The sequence below is a fragment of the Austrofundulus limnaeus genome, unplaced genomic scaffold, assembly GCF_001266775.1.
Source record: "Austrofundulus limnaeus strain Quisiro unplaced genomic scaffold, Austrofundulus_limnaeus-1.0 Scaffold12, whole genome shotgun sequence".
NCBI lineage: Eukaryota > Metazoa > Chordata > Actinopteri > Cyprinodontiformes > Rivulidae > Austrofundulus > Austrofundulus limnaeus.
Window position 1 is genome coordinate 3,503,289 of NW_013952414.1, and position 18,739 is coordinate 3,522,027.

Here is an 18,739-nt window from a genome sequence, read left to right on the forward strand (position 1 = left end):
GGGGTGGCTCACTCAGGTTAATAATTCTGTCATGGAGTGAGGGCTGAAGGCGTGTTCTTCCGAGAAATGCCCAGACTAATATACATGCACATAGACTATTTCTTTGAACACCCAGCAGGGAAAGACAGTTTTAAATTGGTTTCTTCACTGAATATACTGTATATGGATGCAGTATTTCCTATATCAGAAAGATTTATTGCCCTGGTACGGTGTTGAGAAAGCAGTGGCATTGCAGCTGATGACAACAGAAGGCAAATACTTATCACAAAAAGTGAGTTTTTAAGCTAATGACCAGTTTTAATTGCAGTGCTGTGGAAAATGTTTCCGTCCTTACAAATTTTTTTGTTTGTTTTGTTTTTGCTCTTTATTCTCAGTGTTTCAAATCGGTGAACACGCTTTAATATCTGACAAAGGTCACAGGAGCAAATATAAGATGTAGCTTTTAAATTCTGGTCACATTTATTGATGTAAAAAAATGCTTTCCAAACCAACCTGGACTAGATTTGTCAAGGTATCTTGCTCACACTTGTTAAACCATGTACTCATAGAATATTTTTTGAAAACATGCATTCAGTTTAATAAGACACTCAGGCCTGTTAATGCCTCATCTGTAGAATCAAGAAATTCATTACATAAGACCGTTATCCAAAAAATTAAATAAAATAAAACATGGAACCTTACTGGGGGTGGTCAGCTCACCCAAATTACTCCAAAAATACATTGACAGTTCATCATCATCATCTTTTTTTTTTTTTCACTTAAGCTTCAGAGGTGCTGGACGCTTTTCTGCTCGTTCCTAAACCTGCCCCTCCTATCCTGCTTTGCAGCTTTTTCAATCCTTTTTTCTACCTATCATCCAAAACAAAAGGAATTATGGATTTGGTCAACAGGTCTCTGAACGCAATTGACACTATTTTTTTCCACATTAAGACTGGAACAAGGGGAACATAGCTGTCCAAGTGGAATGGTTGCTGCTGGTCATGTCAGTGGTTCCTGGGGGGCTTGAACCTGATGTGTCTCATGCCACTTTCCATTGAATATGTGGAAGATGTGTATATATTTGGATTTATGATAACTGGATTTCTGCTGATTAGCGGAGGTGGATTTCTGATTTATCGAAAAGTGAAAGTGATCCTGACAGCTGTCTGGGCCTTTGAGAAGCTGTCGGGCACAGTGGATGGAATCTGCCGCCCTGGGGGCGCACAGACTCAGATGCTGGGGAGATAAGTCGCAAACTGGATGTGATTCTGACGAGAATTGCAGCTCAGCAGCGTGTCTCTGGCGTGTAGGATTACATCTGGGTGAAGCTTCAGACGGTGAGTGGCGAGGAAGCCACAAAATGTGAAACATTTGTTTTTATTTTTTATAATTTATTTTATTTTATTTTTTGCCTTTTCAGAGATGAGCAGCAAGGAATTCAAGGCTCTTTGTCCCAAAACAATTGTGTTTTCTATTCGGATTCCCAGCTGCACGAGACAAATAAGATTTGKTCTCTGGACTCTGGTGGGTCTTGGATCAGTTCCAGCATGGAGAATTGACCTCACTGTCAACGGCTCCACTGAATTCTGCCCCATTTCGTGCTCTGTAGCGAGTGTTTGTTTGTTTTTGTGCATATGACTCTGTATTTATGATGTAAACATAAGATCAGAGCAACTTTTTTTAAACTCGTCTCTCCCATTGTGTATTTCCAAGCTGCAAAAGGTAGCGTGATCCTGTTGTACAAGACCTGCTCACCTGTTCCCCCATGTTTTGTTGTGTATTTTTCTTGAATGGGTGATCTTAACTACACTTCATTCTTCATTGCATCTCTGAGGTGATGTTTGAATGACAAAGTGAATCTAATCCAAGGGGGTCTCAAATAAACCCATATCTAAAGCCCCCAGTTAAGTATATGAACTGCCCATGAGTTGATAATCACAGTTGTAGCACATGTTTATTAGTGAGCAAAGGAGCAGAAATGGCTCTTTTGATTGTAAAGGTTGTAGATCCCTGGGTTAAATTAATAACAAAGCATTTTAAGTTGCTCTTGTGTGCTTCCCCTTTATTTTTTATGGTTTTTGAGCTAGGCCATAACCAGTTTTATATAAAATACCTCAAAATGATACTTGTGTAAAAGTACAAGTATTTTGCCATAAAGTTACTTTAGTAAAAGCTAGTCTCCTCTAACAACATTACTTGAGTAAAACTCTTAAAGTTTCTGACATTTTCTGTACTAAAGCGTCAAAAGTATTTCTCATATACTGTAAAATGTACTGAAGTATTAAAAGTAAGAGCTTTGAGTAAAAGTGAGTGATTAGAATATCCAAAATGACATTTTTTTGGGAGGTGACCGTATAAAAACATTTTTCTTTAGGCCATAATGATGATGATGTTATATTTATACTTCTCATCCAACCACAATTAAATTGTCTATTATCTTGGAGGCAGGGTTTAAATGCAAAGATTTTTCTTTTTTCCTAACAATAACAAGGCAGAATGAGGGGGAGCATGAGGGAGGTGGGGCATGCCATTTTTACAAATGTAAGAAGTAGAAAGTACAGATAACTGTGTGAAAATGTAAGGAGTAGTAAAATATACAGTATAAATAGCCAAAATTTCTACTTAAGTAAAGTAACAAAGTATTTTTACTTTAAATCTCTGGTCGTAACAGTACTTGTATATTCACATCATATCATGTATATCATAACAGTATTTGTTTGATGAAAGTGGATGCATAATTTTCACAGCACTATAGCGGCAAAAAGAATTTATTGTAAAACATTTGTATATTTCTGGAGGTGTTAAAGTTGTCAGAAATTTGTACAGTTTAAATAATGGTTTCCACTCTGTTCCTCTGATGTGTAATAAGAACTAAAGCTTTATGTCTGCCTCGCAGTCAGACATCCAGCTCCTGTGCTGCCAGCTTCATCTCTTTTCTCTTCTCTATCTGACCAATTCTATCTGTTGTTCCTCCTGATGMATGCGTCGGGAAAAGTCGTGGGCTATAATTGGCTGCAAAGTGGACAAAAAGGCAATACTGTTGGCCAAATTGAAATTAGGACAGGAAGAATGGCTCAAAATGTCCGCTGGTGCCAGAAGTGAAAGAGCTGAGAGCATTAATCTTATTAAGACTAATAAAGACACTGACTTTAGATTCAGTTTGTTCGTAACAATAAAGTTATGGGGGCAAAATACGTCTTCTTCTTTACCCTTTCTGGGAGGCCTGTAACATTTATTAATTCACAAAAGTGCTGAGCAGCAGACAGAAACTGCACCATCATACTGTAGGAGGTGTATATTTTTAATAGACTGATGATGAATTGTTGAACTGCGTTTTTTTGTAAGATAACACTGACAGTGTGTTTTGTTACAGGATGCATTGAGATTTATTTCAGCCAGCAGGTGGTTCAAGTCATCAGTAAGGAACGCCTCGAGATTAATTTTATTGTCGTTATTGTTATTAATAAATCAAACTACTTCCCGGTTTGAAATCCCTAAAAAAGAAAAATACCAAATTACATTGACAACTTTTGCAAATACGGTACTGTGACTTGTCTGAGGAAAATAAAAGCAGCGAGTCTGCATAATAGCATCAACACCATCTAATCCCTCATGGTCTAATGTCATTATATCGCCCACTCCTAGAAGGAAGCTTTTATTACACTTAGTCTAACATTACAAAGTGGTGTAATATCCACCATCTTTGGTCCTTTCTGCAAACACTAACACAGAGCCAGTTTCACTAATTTGCTAACAGCTTGCTTTACTCAACATCTATTGTATAAAGCAATCATTGTGTTGGGTTCATCTCCCAGTAAAGGTTGAACTCTGAGCGCTGAGTCATGTTTAAACATGCTCTGGAGGTTTGGTCAGGTGGAGACGGGGATGTCACAGGATTATATTTCTAATATCCCTCGCTCCAACATGCTTAGAGTCAGAATCAGAGTTTCTTTGATTCTTGCCTGTACATAAGAATGACTCTCTTCTGTAGATTTGTGTTTGCAGCAGAAATGCATTCTGTGGTCTGCTCACACTGCAGCACAGAGAGTGTTAGCCTCGGGGTTACAACTGCAGCGCTCTCTGGCTTGGCAACAGTGGGCTCAGATTCTCCCTGAATCTGTGACTCAAAAGTACGTAGGGGTCTTTTAAAGCTGTTTGGGTTGTTCTGGGTTTTCCTTGAAGAGCAAAATAAAAAAAAGTTCTGTATTTTAATATATCAATAATATATTGCTGTTTCTCCAACTCCATCAAAATTTTGAATCAAAATATTTAAATCGACAGTACATTGAGGCCTGGAAAGTGCAATATTTTTAATTTCATTTTTTTATTAACCAGCCCCGAGACTAATCCTCCTGGGGCCCAACAAACAAAATACAACATAACAATAAAATACAAATAACAACACAAATCTTAACACTTACAACATAATAACATAAAATAAAAAAATAAATTACAATAAAATAAAAACCATCTTAAATTTCATGAAAGAAACATTAACTTAAACCCCTAAAACATGAATCAATTGACATCCTCTCTCATAACACACCTTTGAATAACCAATATAGCCAATAACCAATCCTTAACAGTAGCTTTGAAATTATAATAATTATCTAATACTTTTATATCAAGAGATAATATATTCTGTTATGTTCTGTTATATGTTCTGTTGTTTTTTTAAACTGTTGCATATGTAGTCCGCATTTTCGTGTTCGTGTGTATTTTGTGTGTACTTCGAATGTTATCAGTCCATTAAATAGATGTTAGTAATGAAATTTATAACATTTAATTATCAGCTCCCTATGTAGCTGTCCCTATAGTTTGGGGTGTGTACATGCTCGCTGTCAGCAGTGGTTGCTTGATAATACACTGTCCATGTAAATCAATGGAAGAAACAAGCAAGATGGCGCCCACTACAAGACCTTTTCACCTTCTGTCTCTTCAGGCAGCCAAGTAAGCATGTAGCAGCTTCATATTTGCACACAACAACCTGCACAAGTCCCTCTTTACAACAGATAATGTGTCATGTGTTCATTTGGCGGAAAAGTGGCAACATTTGTGGAGAGAATACGGTACTTCCTGGTTGTGACGCAGCAGGCCTGCTGCCTTTGGGAAACCTTTTGACCCACTTCCTGGCAGCGCATGTGCACCAAAATTACTTATATTATTCTGCTTGACGTAATTTCTACTTGCTTGGAGAGCTGAGTTACACACCCGAAAGCGCGGTGGTTAAGATTAGAGTCGGGTGGATGTGGGTAAGTAGGGTTGTAGTCTTCGGGGTTTGACAGGTCAACATGTTCTCACTCCCAACTCGTGTTGAACCTGGACAAAAACTGCCTGATAAAGGGGCAAAAACTGTACAACATACTCAAATTTGAACCATTTCTGTGCATTACTTTGATTTTAGTGAGGAAAAAACTCTCCCTTAAGCATTTTCTGAGCAGATGAACGACTGCAGTACCCACAACCACCTGTGGTTCCCGGATGTTTAGTTTTCCTGACAACAGCGTAGTTTTGCTAAAGCTAGCCAGCTGCCTTCTCAGTTATCTCAAAGAGTACCAAACGGAGTTGTATAAAACTCTTAGGGAAATTCTATCGCTTATAGAGCTGCCGCTGATTTGATTTTATAGTTGGATTTTGGTTTTCTGATAATAAATGTATTCCCCTCTTCTGTCATTAAAAATCAAACTAACAATGTTTTGTTTTGTTTTTTATTTATTTATTTATTTATTTATTTTGTTTGTTTTTTTTGTGGGGACGTCACCTCCCAACAAATGCCATTTTGGAAATTCTAACTGCTCACTTTCACTTTAAATACTTTAATACTTTAAATTTTATACCAGAAATTTACTTGATCCTTAAGTACAGTAAAGACAAGATACTTTAAGGCCTTTACTCAACTTTAACGTTTACTAAAGTAATTTTATGGTAAAGTACTTGTACTTTAACGTAAGTATCACTTTGACTGACTTAGACTTAAACTGAAAGAAACAGCTTTTAAGTTTCCAAAACTAAAATTAGTTTACTGCTACTCAGCATCTGTGCTTAATGACTGACTTGTGCTGATTAATAACAAACGCTGCAGAAAGCCCCTCACTGAAATGCAGATATTTGATGAATGAGAGAAATTACATTTTCATGTAGACATAATCTGAACATCAAGCTGGACGGCTGTGAGGCTTTGCAAACATTCTTTTTTTTTTGTTTTTGTTTTTGTTTTTTCTACTCAAAACAATTTTGGCCCATGAACAAATCATATGCCACACAATGCAACACAATAAGATGCTATAATGCAAATCAATACAATATGACAATACATTTTATTGTCCCGTTGGACAATTGTTTGCTGTCCCAATCCTTCACAAAGGAGCTATAAATAGTGGCATTCACACAGAATGAAATGGCAGCTGGAGTCTTATGAATCCACAGTGTCTCACAAACATTGCAGTCTTTTTTTTTATCCAGTGTGCTTACTATTAGAAACCAGAGAAGCCAGCAAGAATCTCCAAAGAAGTCCTGTTTTTTCTGTGTATTCTTGACAACTCTCACTGTTTCAGTCACTGACACATCTGCCTCCAGGGGTTATCATTATAATAAATTAGAACCAGCTTCAGAGGAATTCAGGTCATTTGTCATTTGAACCAACTCCAAAGCAGGTATTGTCAGTACACTGTGTTTTTGCGTGTGATGTTTCAACCTGCTAATTATGGGAACGTCACTCAGGCCGAAAAACTCCAGCAGAACGTGATGGAGCACCTCGTGCTAACACGCACTGTAACTGCTGCCCTTTGGGCTGGCTTTTCTGTGTGACTCCTGACAGACAGATGAATGCAGTCTATAAATTTTTCATGCAGCTCATGTTCCTCACTGCCTCTATAAACAAACAAAAATAAAAAGAACACAATATTAAAAGAAAGCAGGGAATATTTCACTTTGATGTGAAGAAAATCTGTAAATAAGTGAAACGTTATTGAGAAGAACTGTGTTTACAATTGAGAGAAGTTTATTGGAGGTATTAGAAAATGTAATAGCGTATTTACATGTTAAATATGTAATTTATTTCTTTATTTTAGATTTTTCTTCCTGTCATGTCGAGGCTAAAAATGAACTCGCCAGCAGCTCTGTGGGAACTGAAGGTGCAGGTGGCCTGAAAGCAGAGGAGAAGTGGTTATTGATCAGGGCTCCTCTCAGACGCTCACTCAACCGATTCTTCTGCTGCCGAGTGACGTTCACACCCTCGGTATAAAACAGTGACTGGAACTCTTTGCTTTCTGCTGTCACAAGCCTTCAGCCAGGATGAAAGGGAAGTGTCGGAGAGCCGTAAAAGCTTTGCAAAACGGTCAATGAAAGGAACTATTAGCGTGCAGAGATGGTCACGTTCTGATCACCAGGCACCTATTTGAGACTGAGCCTGAACCTGTGACAGAACTCTGGACAACTGAGTCCAAGTACCTGAGTCTAGCTGACTGATGACAACTGAAACCGTAAGTGACAGAGGGTTGTGATTGTGAATTATGCTGAGGCAGATGGGTTATAGCCACAGTAATCATTGACTGCACTAAGTGCTGCTAAAGGTATGAGAAGAGCTCAATAGCGTTCCTGAAATAATGAGAATCAATTAATTCAAATGCACCTCACTCACTTTGAGTCTCCAAAGATAGTTTGTCAGATGGATGCTGGAGTGGTCTCTTTATCTGTACCAGAGGGTTTGGGACTTATTTCTGTAAAAATGTGTCAGTTAGAAAGAATTCACTTGGATGAGTTTAGTTTTTTTTTTTATTAGTATTATTATATGAACTTAGTTATTTTATCCACAGATTAATGGCTTTAGAATTGAGCTGAAATGACTGGGCATTCCTCCAGAGCTCACTGAACCATGGAGGAGCTGCAGCATAAAACAACTGATGTCCACCAAATATCACTTTTAATTTTGTTTTTTGTCCCGCTCTCTTAACTATGTAAGGGTTTTGGAAAATGGCCACAGTAAGGAAGGCGGGGCCGGGGACTCTTTTGCTTTATTGTTGATTAATGATGAGTCAGAATGTTTGGAAGTCATTCTCTCTTTTTTTTTTTTTTTTTTTTTTTTTTTTTTGTTTTTGGTATTTTGGTCAACTTTTTTTAAGGTAGCTGGGTTTGTTTGGTGCGGTCATTAATTCTCAAACATTTTTAAGCTTCAAACTTTGCAGTTTCCATCCTAAATTCGATGTATCCCCAAATGGCAGATTACAAATCCAAATGAGGCATTACTGTAAATGCCAACATTCACAGTAATGCCTTCTATTATGTGCAACATTTTTTTAAATAATTAATGATAATTTATTTTAGGCAGTGTATCATTTATTTGCATTTACAGTAATACATTTTGGCAGTGCAACCTTTTTTTATCATTTACCATAATTAATTTTAGGCTACACAGCTTTATCCACATTTATGGTAATTTATTTTTCGTGGTACTTCTTTTCTAGCGTTTCTGGTTATTGCCATGCTTGGCTTAAGTGCATCTGCTCCAGCCAAACTGCTGAAATCGGATCGGATTGTTGCAGTTTCATGACGAAAATTGTGTCATTCAGGTCACATTGTCAACATTACGGCACCTTCTTGTCACAACACGCTGGCCGAACTTTTTACCCCCTTTTTTACCACATAAGAACTTGTGTGATTGGTCAGAAGTTCGTGGGCGTGTTTTTTTGTGCTGAAAGTGCTCTGATGGTGCATTTTGTTTCAGGGTTTTTTTTCCCGCTGGAGTCTACAATGCGGGGAAAAAAAATATCCGAGCGCTGTTACCCGTTATTTGTCTACAAATCTGTCCCGGTTAAAGCTCCACAGTTTTTATCAGACAGATTCCTCCGTGCACAGCATCTGTTTTATCTCCATCCATTAGTTTTTGACCGTTTGACTATTTTTATAAATGTCTGCTTCCGAGTAGCATACAACAGTCAGCTTCTAGAAGCAGGTAGTTTTATTCCCTTTTTTTTAAGTGAGTGGTTGAAACAAAATGCAGCATCTGAGTGCTTTCAGCACAAACAAACACCCCCACAAACTTCTGACCAATCACAAAATAAGTTTATATGTGGAGGGGGAAAATTTTTGGCCAGTGAGAAGATGCAGTAATGTTGACAATGTGAATTGAATGATGCAATTTTCGTCATGAAAACTGCAAACGATCCGATTTCGGCAGTTCGGCTAGCGCATACTGTGCACTTTACTGTTTCTCCCCTGCCAGCCCACAGAGAGGTACAGACCTGGTGAGAGAAGAAGGATATGCTGTCATTAAATTATATTTTAAATAACAAAATATCCTGGATCTTTTGCTTGAGAAACAATTTTTAAGCTTATGTTGGTGAATTTTAATTGTGTACCCCTCTACCCTAAACCTTTTTCTAACAATTTGAGCCAACAAAATGGTTGTCTTCAGTACGCACAATACACAATGCACGTTACAATTTTAAACTAATACTTTAGTTTTACTGTATGCAGAAAGCTTTGACTTTGTACAGCTGTGCATGCCTTTGTGGGGTCATCACACTGGAGGAGATACAGACCCCGGAAGGTGAAATACCGCACAAGTCCTTGAATCAATCCTCATTACCATAACCATAATCGCCGGGATTGATTCCACAGCAAAAAATTATCATACTTGAGGAATGGCTCAGTTTGTCCTGCACAAATTGATGACACAAGTACTGCTGGGTGGTGGCAGCGGGGACCTCAGAGGTGGATCATGGTCCATAAAAGCTCTGAGTAAGGATACAGTATCAATAGGGACTTGCTGGGTTTGGCTCAGAGTCCCTGTGTGAGGTGTGCACAATCAATAACTTTCCCAGATTTGGCAGATGGGTCACTGGTATGACGCAGGCTGTTTTTCTTAGGAAATGAAGCTAGAGGCACRGTGTGAATGTGACCACAGGGTTGTCGTTGATGACAGGACACTTAAAGAAGAACTAATACTTCTATAGACTTCCCCCTTAAAGAAGGAGGAGCGGTGATTCTTGTCATTTCAAGAGCAGAGGTTGAGATGACAGGTGGATGAAAGGGGTGAGGAGTGATACTCAGGAAGGCTCTTAACATGGTGATTCTCATATGTTTCCTCTTTTAGATCACTACACTTTTTTTTAATCTATTCCTGATACTTTGTTCTGTAGGTAACAATGGAGAGTGTGTGTGGTTGTTGGTTTGATAGAGTACTTTCACTTCTTTCAGGCACATAAGATATTTTCCAAAACAGCTGCCTAAACCGGTACTTTTTTTTTAAAAGCCGTCCCTTGAAGATTTGAGCCACCACTTATCCGTCCGAGTGGTCTGTCTTTTCATGTTGTGTTTTACAATGTGCTCAATAGTAAAGGGCAAAGTATTAAAGGAAGTCATCAGAGAATTGTGTAAAACCAAGCCATGTGACATAGTAAAATGCTCTCTCTTTGTCCCATCTGTCTTTTATCTCATGTTAGATTGATGCGGCTCTCCAGCGCAGACATGCAAAGCAGTCTCTGCTGTGGCAGAGCCGATGGTGGGGGGTAGTAGTAGACGGTGCAGCGACTAAAACGGCGACAGACAATTAAAGCATGTCACACATAATCATCTGAGGACATTTCCTGTTCACCTAAGCTAATCAGGTGTCACTGACTGGCCTGTCCATGACCTGATTGTCACATCCTCCCCACAAGGGAGAAAAAAAAWCTAAAAGAAAAATATGGTGCAGTTTATTTGAGACAGGAGAATAAGTAAGGCAAATCAATTTGATTCATTTTTGGAATCCAAATCTGCACTGATTCTTGTATTAAAATGATCTAATCTCTAATGTTTTTACTCTTTGAACTCCTGGCAAGAGGAAACCTCCATAAAGTATATCTAACTAAATATATCTAAATATCTAACTACTGGGTTCCGTTTTTCTGTTAGCCGTCGTCCACCAGGTCAGGCTCAGGTCAACTGTCTTCACTGGCATCGTTTCTGTCTTCTTCTTTTTTTTCTTTTCTTTTTTAATCCACCCTGCACGGCATTTGATGCTATTCTTAACGCTGCAACGCATGCAAATCAGGGGGAAAGGACGTTTAGTAATTGAGCCTCTTAACTACTCCCACTCAGCTACAGCACTGGTTAATGCAAGTCATCGCAGCATCTCTACGCTCGGAGTGCAGTTGTCACGTCCGTGAGGGTGATGGTCGGGTGAAACTGGGTCTGCAGGTGTGAATGCATTTTGTTCGTGCCCACACGCTGTTTCATTCTGATTTTCAAAGTGCCGAGCAATATCACGGGAATTAGTATTTTAATAAAGCATTTATTACACACCAAAGCATTTTGTACAAGATCTGAGAAATGAGCATTGCAAACTAACGCTAAGCAACTTTTAACATGAGCCGAATCATCCTCTCGTGCTTGCGTTCCTTTTTTTATGTTTTTTCTACCTTGGCTCAGGGACTCAAGCAAAGGTCATCTGCTTGAGTCACTTGGCAGCAGAACACGAGCTACTAATGAGCTTGCCAAAAAGTTCAGGGGTATGGAAGCGATCTGCGACTTTACTATGACTCCACAGTTTCTCAGCTGAGCGCCAGGGCTGCCCAGGTCGACTCACTTAGCCGCTAATAGGTTTAAGCTAATCAGTACCAGCATTTGTTTAGTAATAACACTTCCTCTGCTGAGCCATCACACTAGGTCCACTCTTTTGCTGTCAGGCCACATTTTTTTTCCTTTCACCTCTACGAGTTAAAAAGGAGGAATCTTTCACTTTTTCCCCCACCAAATAATAGACAGACCGCAGAAATTGCTAATCCAAAAACATTGGAATTGATCTATAAAATTTCAGCTATACATAGTAATAGCTGTGTTAATGATTTCTAAAAAGAGGTACAGTAATTGTTTAGTCCTCTGAGGATATATTTATGTAAAATCATCTGTGTGTTCTGCAGCTAGATGTAGTTTTTGATTAGTATTCAGAGTGGATTGTTTTCCTGTCCTGACTTGCGCTCTTCAATCTCTCTTCATTAGATTTTAATAGGTTTTTTTTTATTGCTCAGGTCACACAGGACTTTGCGCAAAAGAATGCAAATGTCCCCACGTGCTGGATTTCGCTTTAAATTATGCTGCTGTACTGTCCTGACTGTAGGACACATTTTATTCACCTGGCCAGGAGTCCAGTTTGTTCGAGTTGTGGAAAAAGCTGACACTAACTAATGTTAGAGGAGTTTGATTTAAAACGGAGCCCCAGATTAAATATTTAGCTCATCACATAATGTCATTGGACACTCAGACATGTTCCGCCTCTGATCTCACTCACACACACACACACACACACACACACACACACACACACACACACACACACACACACATTTATAAATATCTAACCTCAGTCAGGACATCTTAGGCCGCTTTAATCAATCGCAGTCAATAAATCCTGGTCAAGATAAAGAGCTGCAGCTGAATCTCATGCAACACCGACCTCACAGGATTATACCGGATGTTCTTATCCARCCCCTTACAGAACAGAGTACGCTTTACCGTATTTGGCTTCACAAGAACAAACAATAACAGTTTTTATGCAAAATGTGTAAATGTACTCTTCTTTAGAATATGAAAATGAGACAAAAAATAATGAGATAAAACGACTTTTTGGTTCATTTTTTTCTTTATACTTAGATTTGTTTTGAACAAGTTGGTTATTTACAAAACAGATATTTGTTGCTTGTTTCCATGAAAAGTGGGCGATCTTTTAATATCTCATGAAACACAAGACCAATTTAATTAAACTCAGAAATTATTCACTAGATGGGCAACTACAACTCTTGTGGAGTACATCTGTCGACCTCAGAAAAGGCAAAACTGTCTAACTCGGTCAGTTTTCCAGATACTTATGGAGAGAATAAGTCTCCCAATGCGAGTATGCATGCACAACAATATTTGTGCGCACAAACAAGTAGGTTCGAGCAAGCAAGCAACAAGTTTTTTAAGTTCACAAGTGTATGAATCTACTCTCCTACAAATTTGACTTTTGAGACTTTCACAYATGCAGTGTTGCAGTCAAGGCTGGAGAAATGCTGAGAAGTCTGAACTTTACCATGTTTACTGGGTTATTGGGGAAAATACATTTCTGACTTATAGCTCATAAACCCTACACTATATTAAATCACATACACTTATATTAATGTTACAGAGTTCTAAAATGTTGCATTTAGGGGACTGTACAGCTGAAACAAGCAAACTAAAATGAGTAGGTTGAAAATTTATTAGAACAAATAAATATATATTACCGGAAAAATATATTTTATTTCAGTTGAACAGTCCACACAAAAAATCCAGGAAATTATAAGGTCTTTTTAAGGTTAAACTATTTGGTTACTCGTCTACAAAAACTACTGAAAACATATTTACCAGTGTTCCTCTGCAAAARCTACCAGTAAATATTCTGGAAAAATATACATTCCTGCTTTATTACTCAAAACGGTTGAGTTATTTATCCCCTGGGGGGGGGAAGGGAAAATATATTTATTGGTAGGTTTTGTAGAAGAATAACTGGGAAAACTACTGGGAAAACATATTTCTCAGGTAATATTTGTTTATTCTGAAAATCAACTCCTTTTAGGTTGCTTATTTCAGCTGTAAATCCACAAGGTGTAACATGTTTGAAATGTCAGTGTAGGTTTTTTATACTATAGGTTTATGAGCTATAAGTCAGAAATGTGGTAAAGCTCATAGTCAAACTCAACACATATTCTGAGAATTAGCAGGGTGCACATGATCTTTGTATAAAGCTTTGGCATGAGACACAGCAGGGAATATGCATTAAAGAGATACTGGCTCATACTTGGACCTGTACGTACATTTAGCCAATGTCCTTGTAATTTTGTTTAAATTCAAATGTTAAATTGAAAAGAAAAATATTTTATGTGATCTTGCTACCCCACAGTGTCCTTGGCTGTGTCCAAAACGGCAGGACGGGTCCTTCGGAGGACCCAGACTCCCCGATCTCGGTGGGCCGGGTCCTTGGTAGACCGGGAAGACCGGAAAAAAAGAGGCTGTGGATTTGGACGGTCTAGCCTCCCCTCCTTACCCCGGCGTATGTCTTGTCACCTAGCAACTGTGACGACGCTAAACAAGCAAACTTAAATCAAAACTAGAAAAATATCAATACATTAGCATTATTAATATCACGAAACTATAAAATTAACTTAAAAGTATCATTTGAAGAACTAATTGACCCGCTGTAGGTTCATGTTTATTTCGCGTTTTTATGACGAAAAAATAATATTTAAAAACATGTCCATACAAATGATAAAAGTATTAGAATTACAACCGCTAATTTTTTTAAATTTTTAAATCACCATACTTTTATTTAAAATGTATTCTTTTCTCTCGCTTCGTCCGCCATTACTAGCTTAAAAAATCTCCGGTCGGGCCGCAATGCATTATGGGATATGCTGGGCCGGGAAGGATCCATCAGACCTGTCCTTCGATTCGGGGAAAAAGAAGGACGTATTTGTCGGCCGCATCGGAGGAGTCTTCCGTTTTGGACGTCCTTCGTCGCGGCGCTGTGACGTATGCGGCCGACAAATTCGACCTTCGGAGGACCCGTCCTGCCGTTTTGGACACAGCCCTTATGTACATTTAGACTGTAACCTTGCAGTAATCCTTATGGGTATAATGGATTGCTCATCTATATGCAGGAACACACTCAGTTGCTTTCAAGGAAAGGAAAGACGACTCATTAGATTCATATCACTCACTTTTAACACCTTTTAAATTGTTTTAATGCATTTCTTATGCCTTTAATTTAAAGTAGAGTCCTTTAACTGTGTATATTTCTGATCTGCCAAGTGCAACTCAGCAATCAAATATTTATTTTGAGAAAGTCATCTGATTTAGTTTGCACTGTTGAACTAAGATTTTTTTTCTGCTCTTTTTTTTTTCAGATTCTAGCCATCATATCAATCCTGTTCATCGTCCTCTCCACCATAGCCTTGTCTCTCAACACCTTACCGGAGCTTCAGGTCTTAGACGAGTATGGCAATCCCAATGACAACCCTAAGCTGGCCCACGTRGAGGCTGTGTGCATTGCATGGTTCACCATGGAGTACCTCCTCCGCTTCATGTCTTCTCCCAACAAGTGGAAGTTTTTCAAGGGTCCACTGAATGTCATTGACTTACTGGCCATCCTGCCCTACTATGTCACCATATTCTTAACAGAGTCCAACAAAAGTGTTCTGCAGTTCCAAAACGTGCGCCGTGTAGTGCAGATATTCAGGATCATGAGAATATTGAGAATCCTGAAGCTGGCCAGGCACTCCACGGGGCTCCAGTCTCTAGGATTCACTTTGAGAAGGAGCTACAATGAACTGGGGCTGCTTATATTATTCCTCGCCATGGGCATCATGATATTTTCCAGCTTGGTCTTCTTTGCTGAGAAAGACGAAGATGCCACCAAATTCACCAGTATCCCTGCTTCGTTCTGGTGGGCAACCATTACAATGACGACAGTGGGCTATGGTGACATTTACCCGCAGACTTTGCTTGGGAAGATAGTAGGTGGACTCTGCTGTATTGCAGGTGTGTTGGTGATTGCTCTGCCAATCCCCATTATTGTCAACAACTTCTCAGAGTTCTATAAGGAGCAAAAGAGGCAGGAGAAAGCCATCAAGAGACGAGAGGCGCTGGAGAGAGCCAAGAGGAACGGCAGCATTGTGTCAATGAACCTAAAAGATGCCTTTGCTCGTAGCATGGAGTTGATGGATGTGGTGGTTGAGAGAGGAGAGGACAAAACCTCTCTGGACAACCACCTGTCGCCGAGCCGCTGGGGTGGCTCAACCAGGCACGCCACCTCAGAAAGCAATCTCAGATCGCCAGACAAACGAAACACCGAGTTTCTACAGCAAAGCTCGCCCCATCGTATAACCATCACCACTACCGGAAGTCCTCAGAGGGTGAGCCGGACACCACAGCACCTTAATGTTCAGAAACTGGAGGAAATGTACAACCAGATGACCAAGTCCCAGTCCCTATCCAATCTCAACACTACAAGCTCCATTAGCACTCTCAGCACAACTATGACTGCTCCCGTCTCACCAAAGAAATCTCACAGCTCCGAATCCACGTTAAGGGATGAAGTKCAGCTGGAGATGAAGGAAGTCCAGTCTTGTCCGAAAGATAACTTTGCCAGCTGTTCAGCAGACTGCACAAGACATGGCTCCAATCCAGGCAAAGGCGACGCTGGGTCACACGAGATCAGACATCCCAGAGCYCCACCCTTCCTGGATCTTAGCCAACTGAGGACAAACGATGACCTGAGTTTCACCAGAAACCTACTGAAAGTAGGCTTCTATGAATCGATCATCCCAGATGATGGATCAGAGTTCCATTTAGAGGAAGGGGAGAGCTTTAACAGTGCGGTAAAGAACAGCCAGAGCTCTCCAACAAACCCTCTAAAAGGGAAAGGGTTGAAGGTTGACTTAAGAAAACCTTCCACCGAAGGTCCTCTCACTCCACCTAGCACTACCTCCCCCGGAGACATCAGCTCCAGCATCCTCGAAGATGAGTACCCCACGGGAGAGATGTCACCTCTCATTCCTGGCTCGGAGGAGCTCCTACCGGTCATAGACGAGGACACCTGYGGCCTCTCCCCTAAGAGGCTGGTGGTGGACACCCCGCCTGGCGATGAAGATCCATCCACAGAGAACCACAAGGAAAAGCATCTGATGGAGGAGGCAGGCGCGGCAGTCGCACCCTCGTCCCCCAAAACGGCAGCACAAAATTGCACTCAGCATGTGGTTGGAAGCGAAGAGGAAGCGGCTGACAGTAACTCTAGCGGACACAAAGTAGAGAACCACATATTTACATCCGATATCCACCTGATACCCGGGGACGGCAGCCTCTCTCCAACCTGTGAAACCAGCATGTGAATGTAACGGGAAGCTTTGAGGGACCTGCTGCGACCTCAGCCTGGCATGTGGGAGAGCGGGGTGCGGGGAAAGTTCAAAGATGCAGTTGTAGTGAAAGTTATTCTTGCATGGCATGACAAGTCTATTTACTTGTGTTGTTGTGTATTGCTGAAAAAGAAACTGCAGTGCTCTGTGCAGATTTTAGAACAAACGGGGGGCCTACTAGTGGAAGAGGAGACTCTAAAAATATGAAGAATTGATCAACTAATGCAGACACAAGTCATCCCAACATACAAAACAATAGTCCTTTTCCAGGAGGAGAAGGAAATGCACTATCTGTAAAAAGCATGCATTTAAAAAAAAGACAGATATTTTATGGTGCTTAGTTTACTGAAAGCGCTCCACTGTAAATACAATAGACCATGTAAGGCAATGACAATGCACAGAACGGCGAAGAAGACTGAAGATACATCTCTAATGTAAACAAGAAAAGGCGAGGGTTTGAATCAACAGCCCTCCAACTGGGTGTTGTATCGTAGCGATCTATAAAACTAAAAAACATATCATTACCTTATGTGGAAATGCAAAATGTTCCCATGACAACTCTGTAATGTTTCTTTCGTTTCTTGCGTACGATGATGTATGAAAATGTTACACTGGCATTATTGTTTTGGGTTTTCATAGCAGCTTTGGAACGTTCAGTTTGAGCATCTGATATTCACCTGATGAAGTTTAAAAAAACAAAACAAAGAAAATACAAAAACAACTCTAAAGCACACAAACCTGTACTGCAGTTGCCAAAAAATGTACATATTTATCAGAAACGAGGAGCTATGAGCTATACATCTATTTATTACAGTTTCAGAATAGGACCCTGTTTAAGATCCCTATTTGATTCCATCCAAATACTCTCTGATGTAAAACAAACATATCTAGAGGTAGTTCTCAGAATAAAATGTACATTAGTAGGCTTAGATTGGCAGTAGGAAAAATAAAAGTCAGTTCTTTTAAAGTGGAGATCTTGGGGAATGTTATGAACATTAATTATATTACCTGTCATAGATGGGGCTAAATGGATTACTGTAATTCCAAACTGACTCTAATCTTGAAATATTTAAAGTGAAATAGTTATATTGCCATCAGTTTTGCATTGCATTATTATTCTGGCAGAAATATCAGGATATTTCTGCACAAAGTGCCCTAAGCTGCGCCAGAGGTGCTACAGCTAGCTTCTGCTGCGGCTATTTGTGAGCCATCACATCGAAACGAGGATTAAGTCCAAACGTGGGACATAGAGAATTAGGCAAATATAGTGTTTTGATTAAAACATTTGCAAAAATTGCATTTTGTCAAAACATAATGAATAAATGCCTTATATCATTTGAATGAACTGTCTGAAATATAATCATAAAACAAAATTATGAAGCACTTTTTTGAGCAGTAGCAACAAAAAAATCTGATTTTGAGGAAAAATGCCTTAAGAGTTTGAGATTTTCCATGTGAGCTAGAAATGTTTTGTTTCTTTTCAGCTGGGAAATCTCAATATTCAAATATAATTTGCGGTTTCCTCTTTATAAGGACGTCAAAAATTCCTCATTAAAATTACATAAAATTAGGATTCAGACCAAATATTTATGTATTATCGTAACCTACAAGACAAATTAAGTTATATATATGGATTTACTTGTGATATCAGAATGATTCAGGTATCAAAATTTAGCGTTTGAAGCCAGGAATCTGAAAATGTAATTACGTCATTTTGACCAAATTTGACTTAATCCTCATTATGATATGATGGGTCACATTTGTGCTCACAGATTAGAGGTAATGTAAATAACCATGTAGAGCAAAAACTGACTATTTATAATTAGTTTTTAAGAGCCTSTCATTGGGATTGT

General features: G+C 39.3%; 1 protein-coding gene across 1 annotated transcript in view; it reads left to right on the plus strand.

The window, feature by feature from the left end:
• Nucleotides 1-18,123, plus strand: part of kcnb2b (potassium voltage-gated channel subfamily B member 2b) — a 103,047-nt gene extending 84,924 nt beyond the window's left edge. The window contains exon 3 of the mRNA XM_014002327.1: nt 14,880-18,123. Within this exon, the coding sequence (XP_013857781.1) occupies nt 14,880-16,862 (1,983 nt within the window). The 3' untranslated portion in view covers nt 16,863-18,123. The remainder of the gene's footprint in view (nt 1-14,879) is intronic.
• Nucleotides 18,124-18,739: the final 616 nt, after the last annotated feature.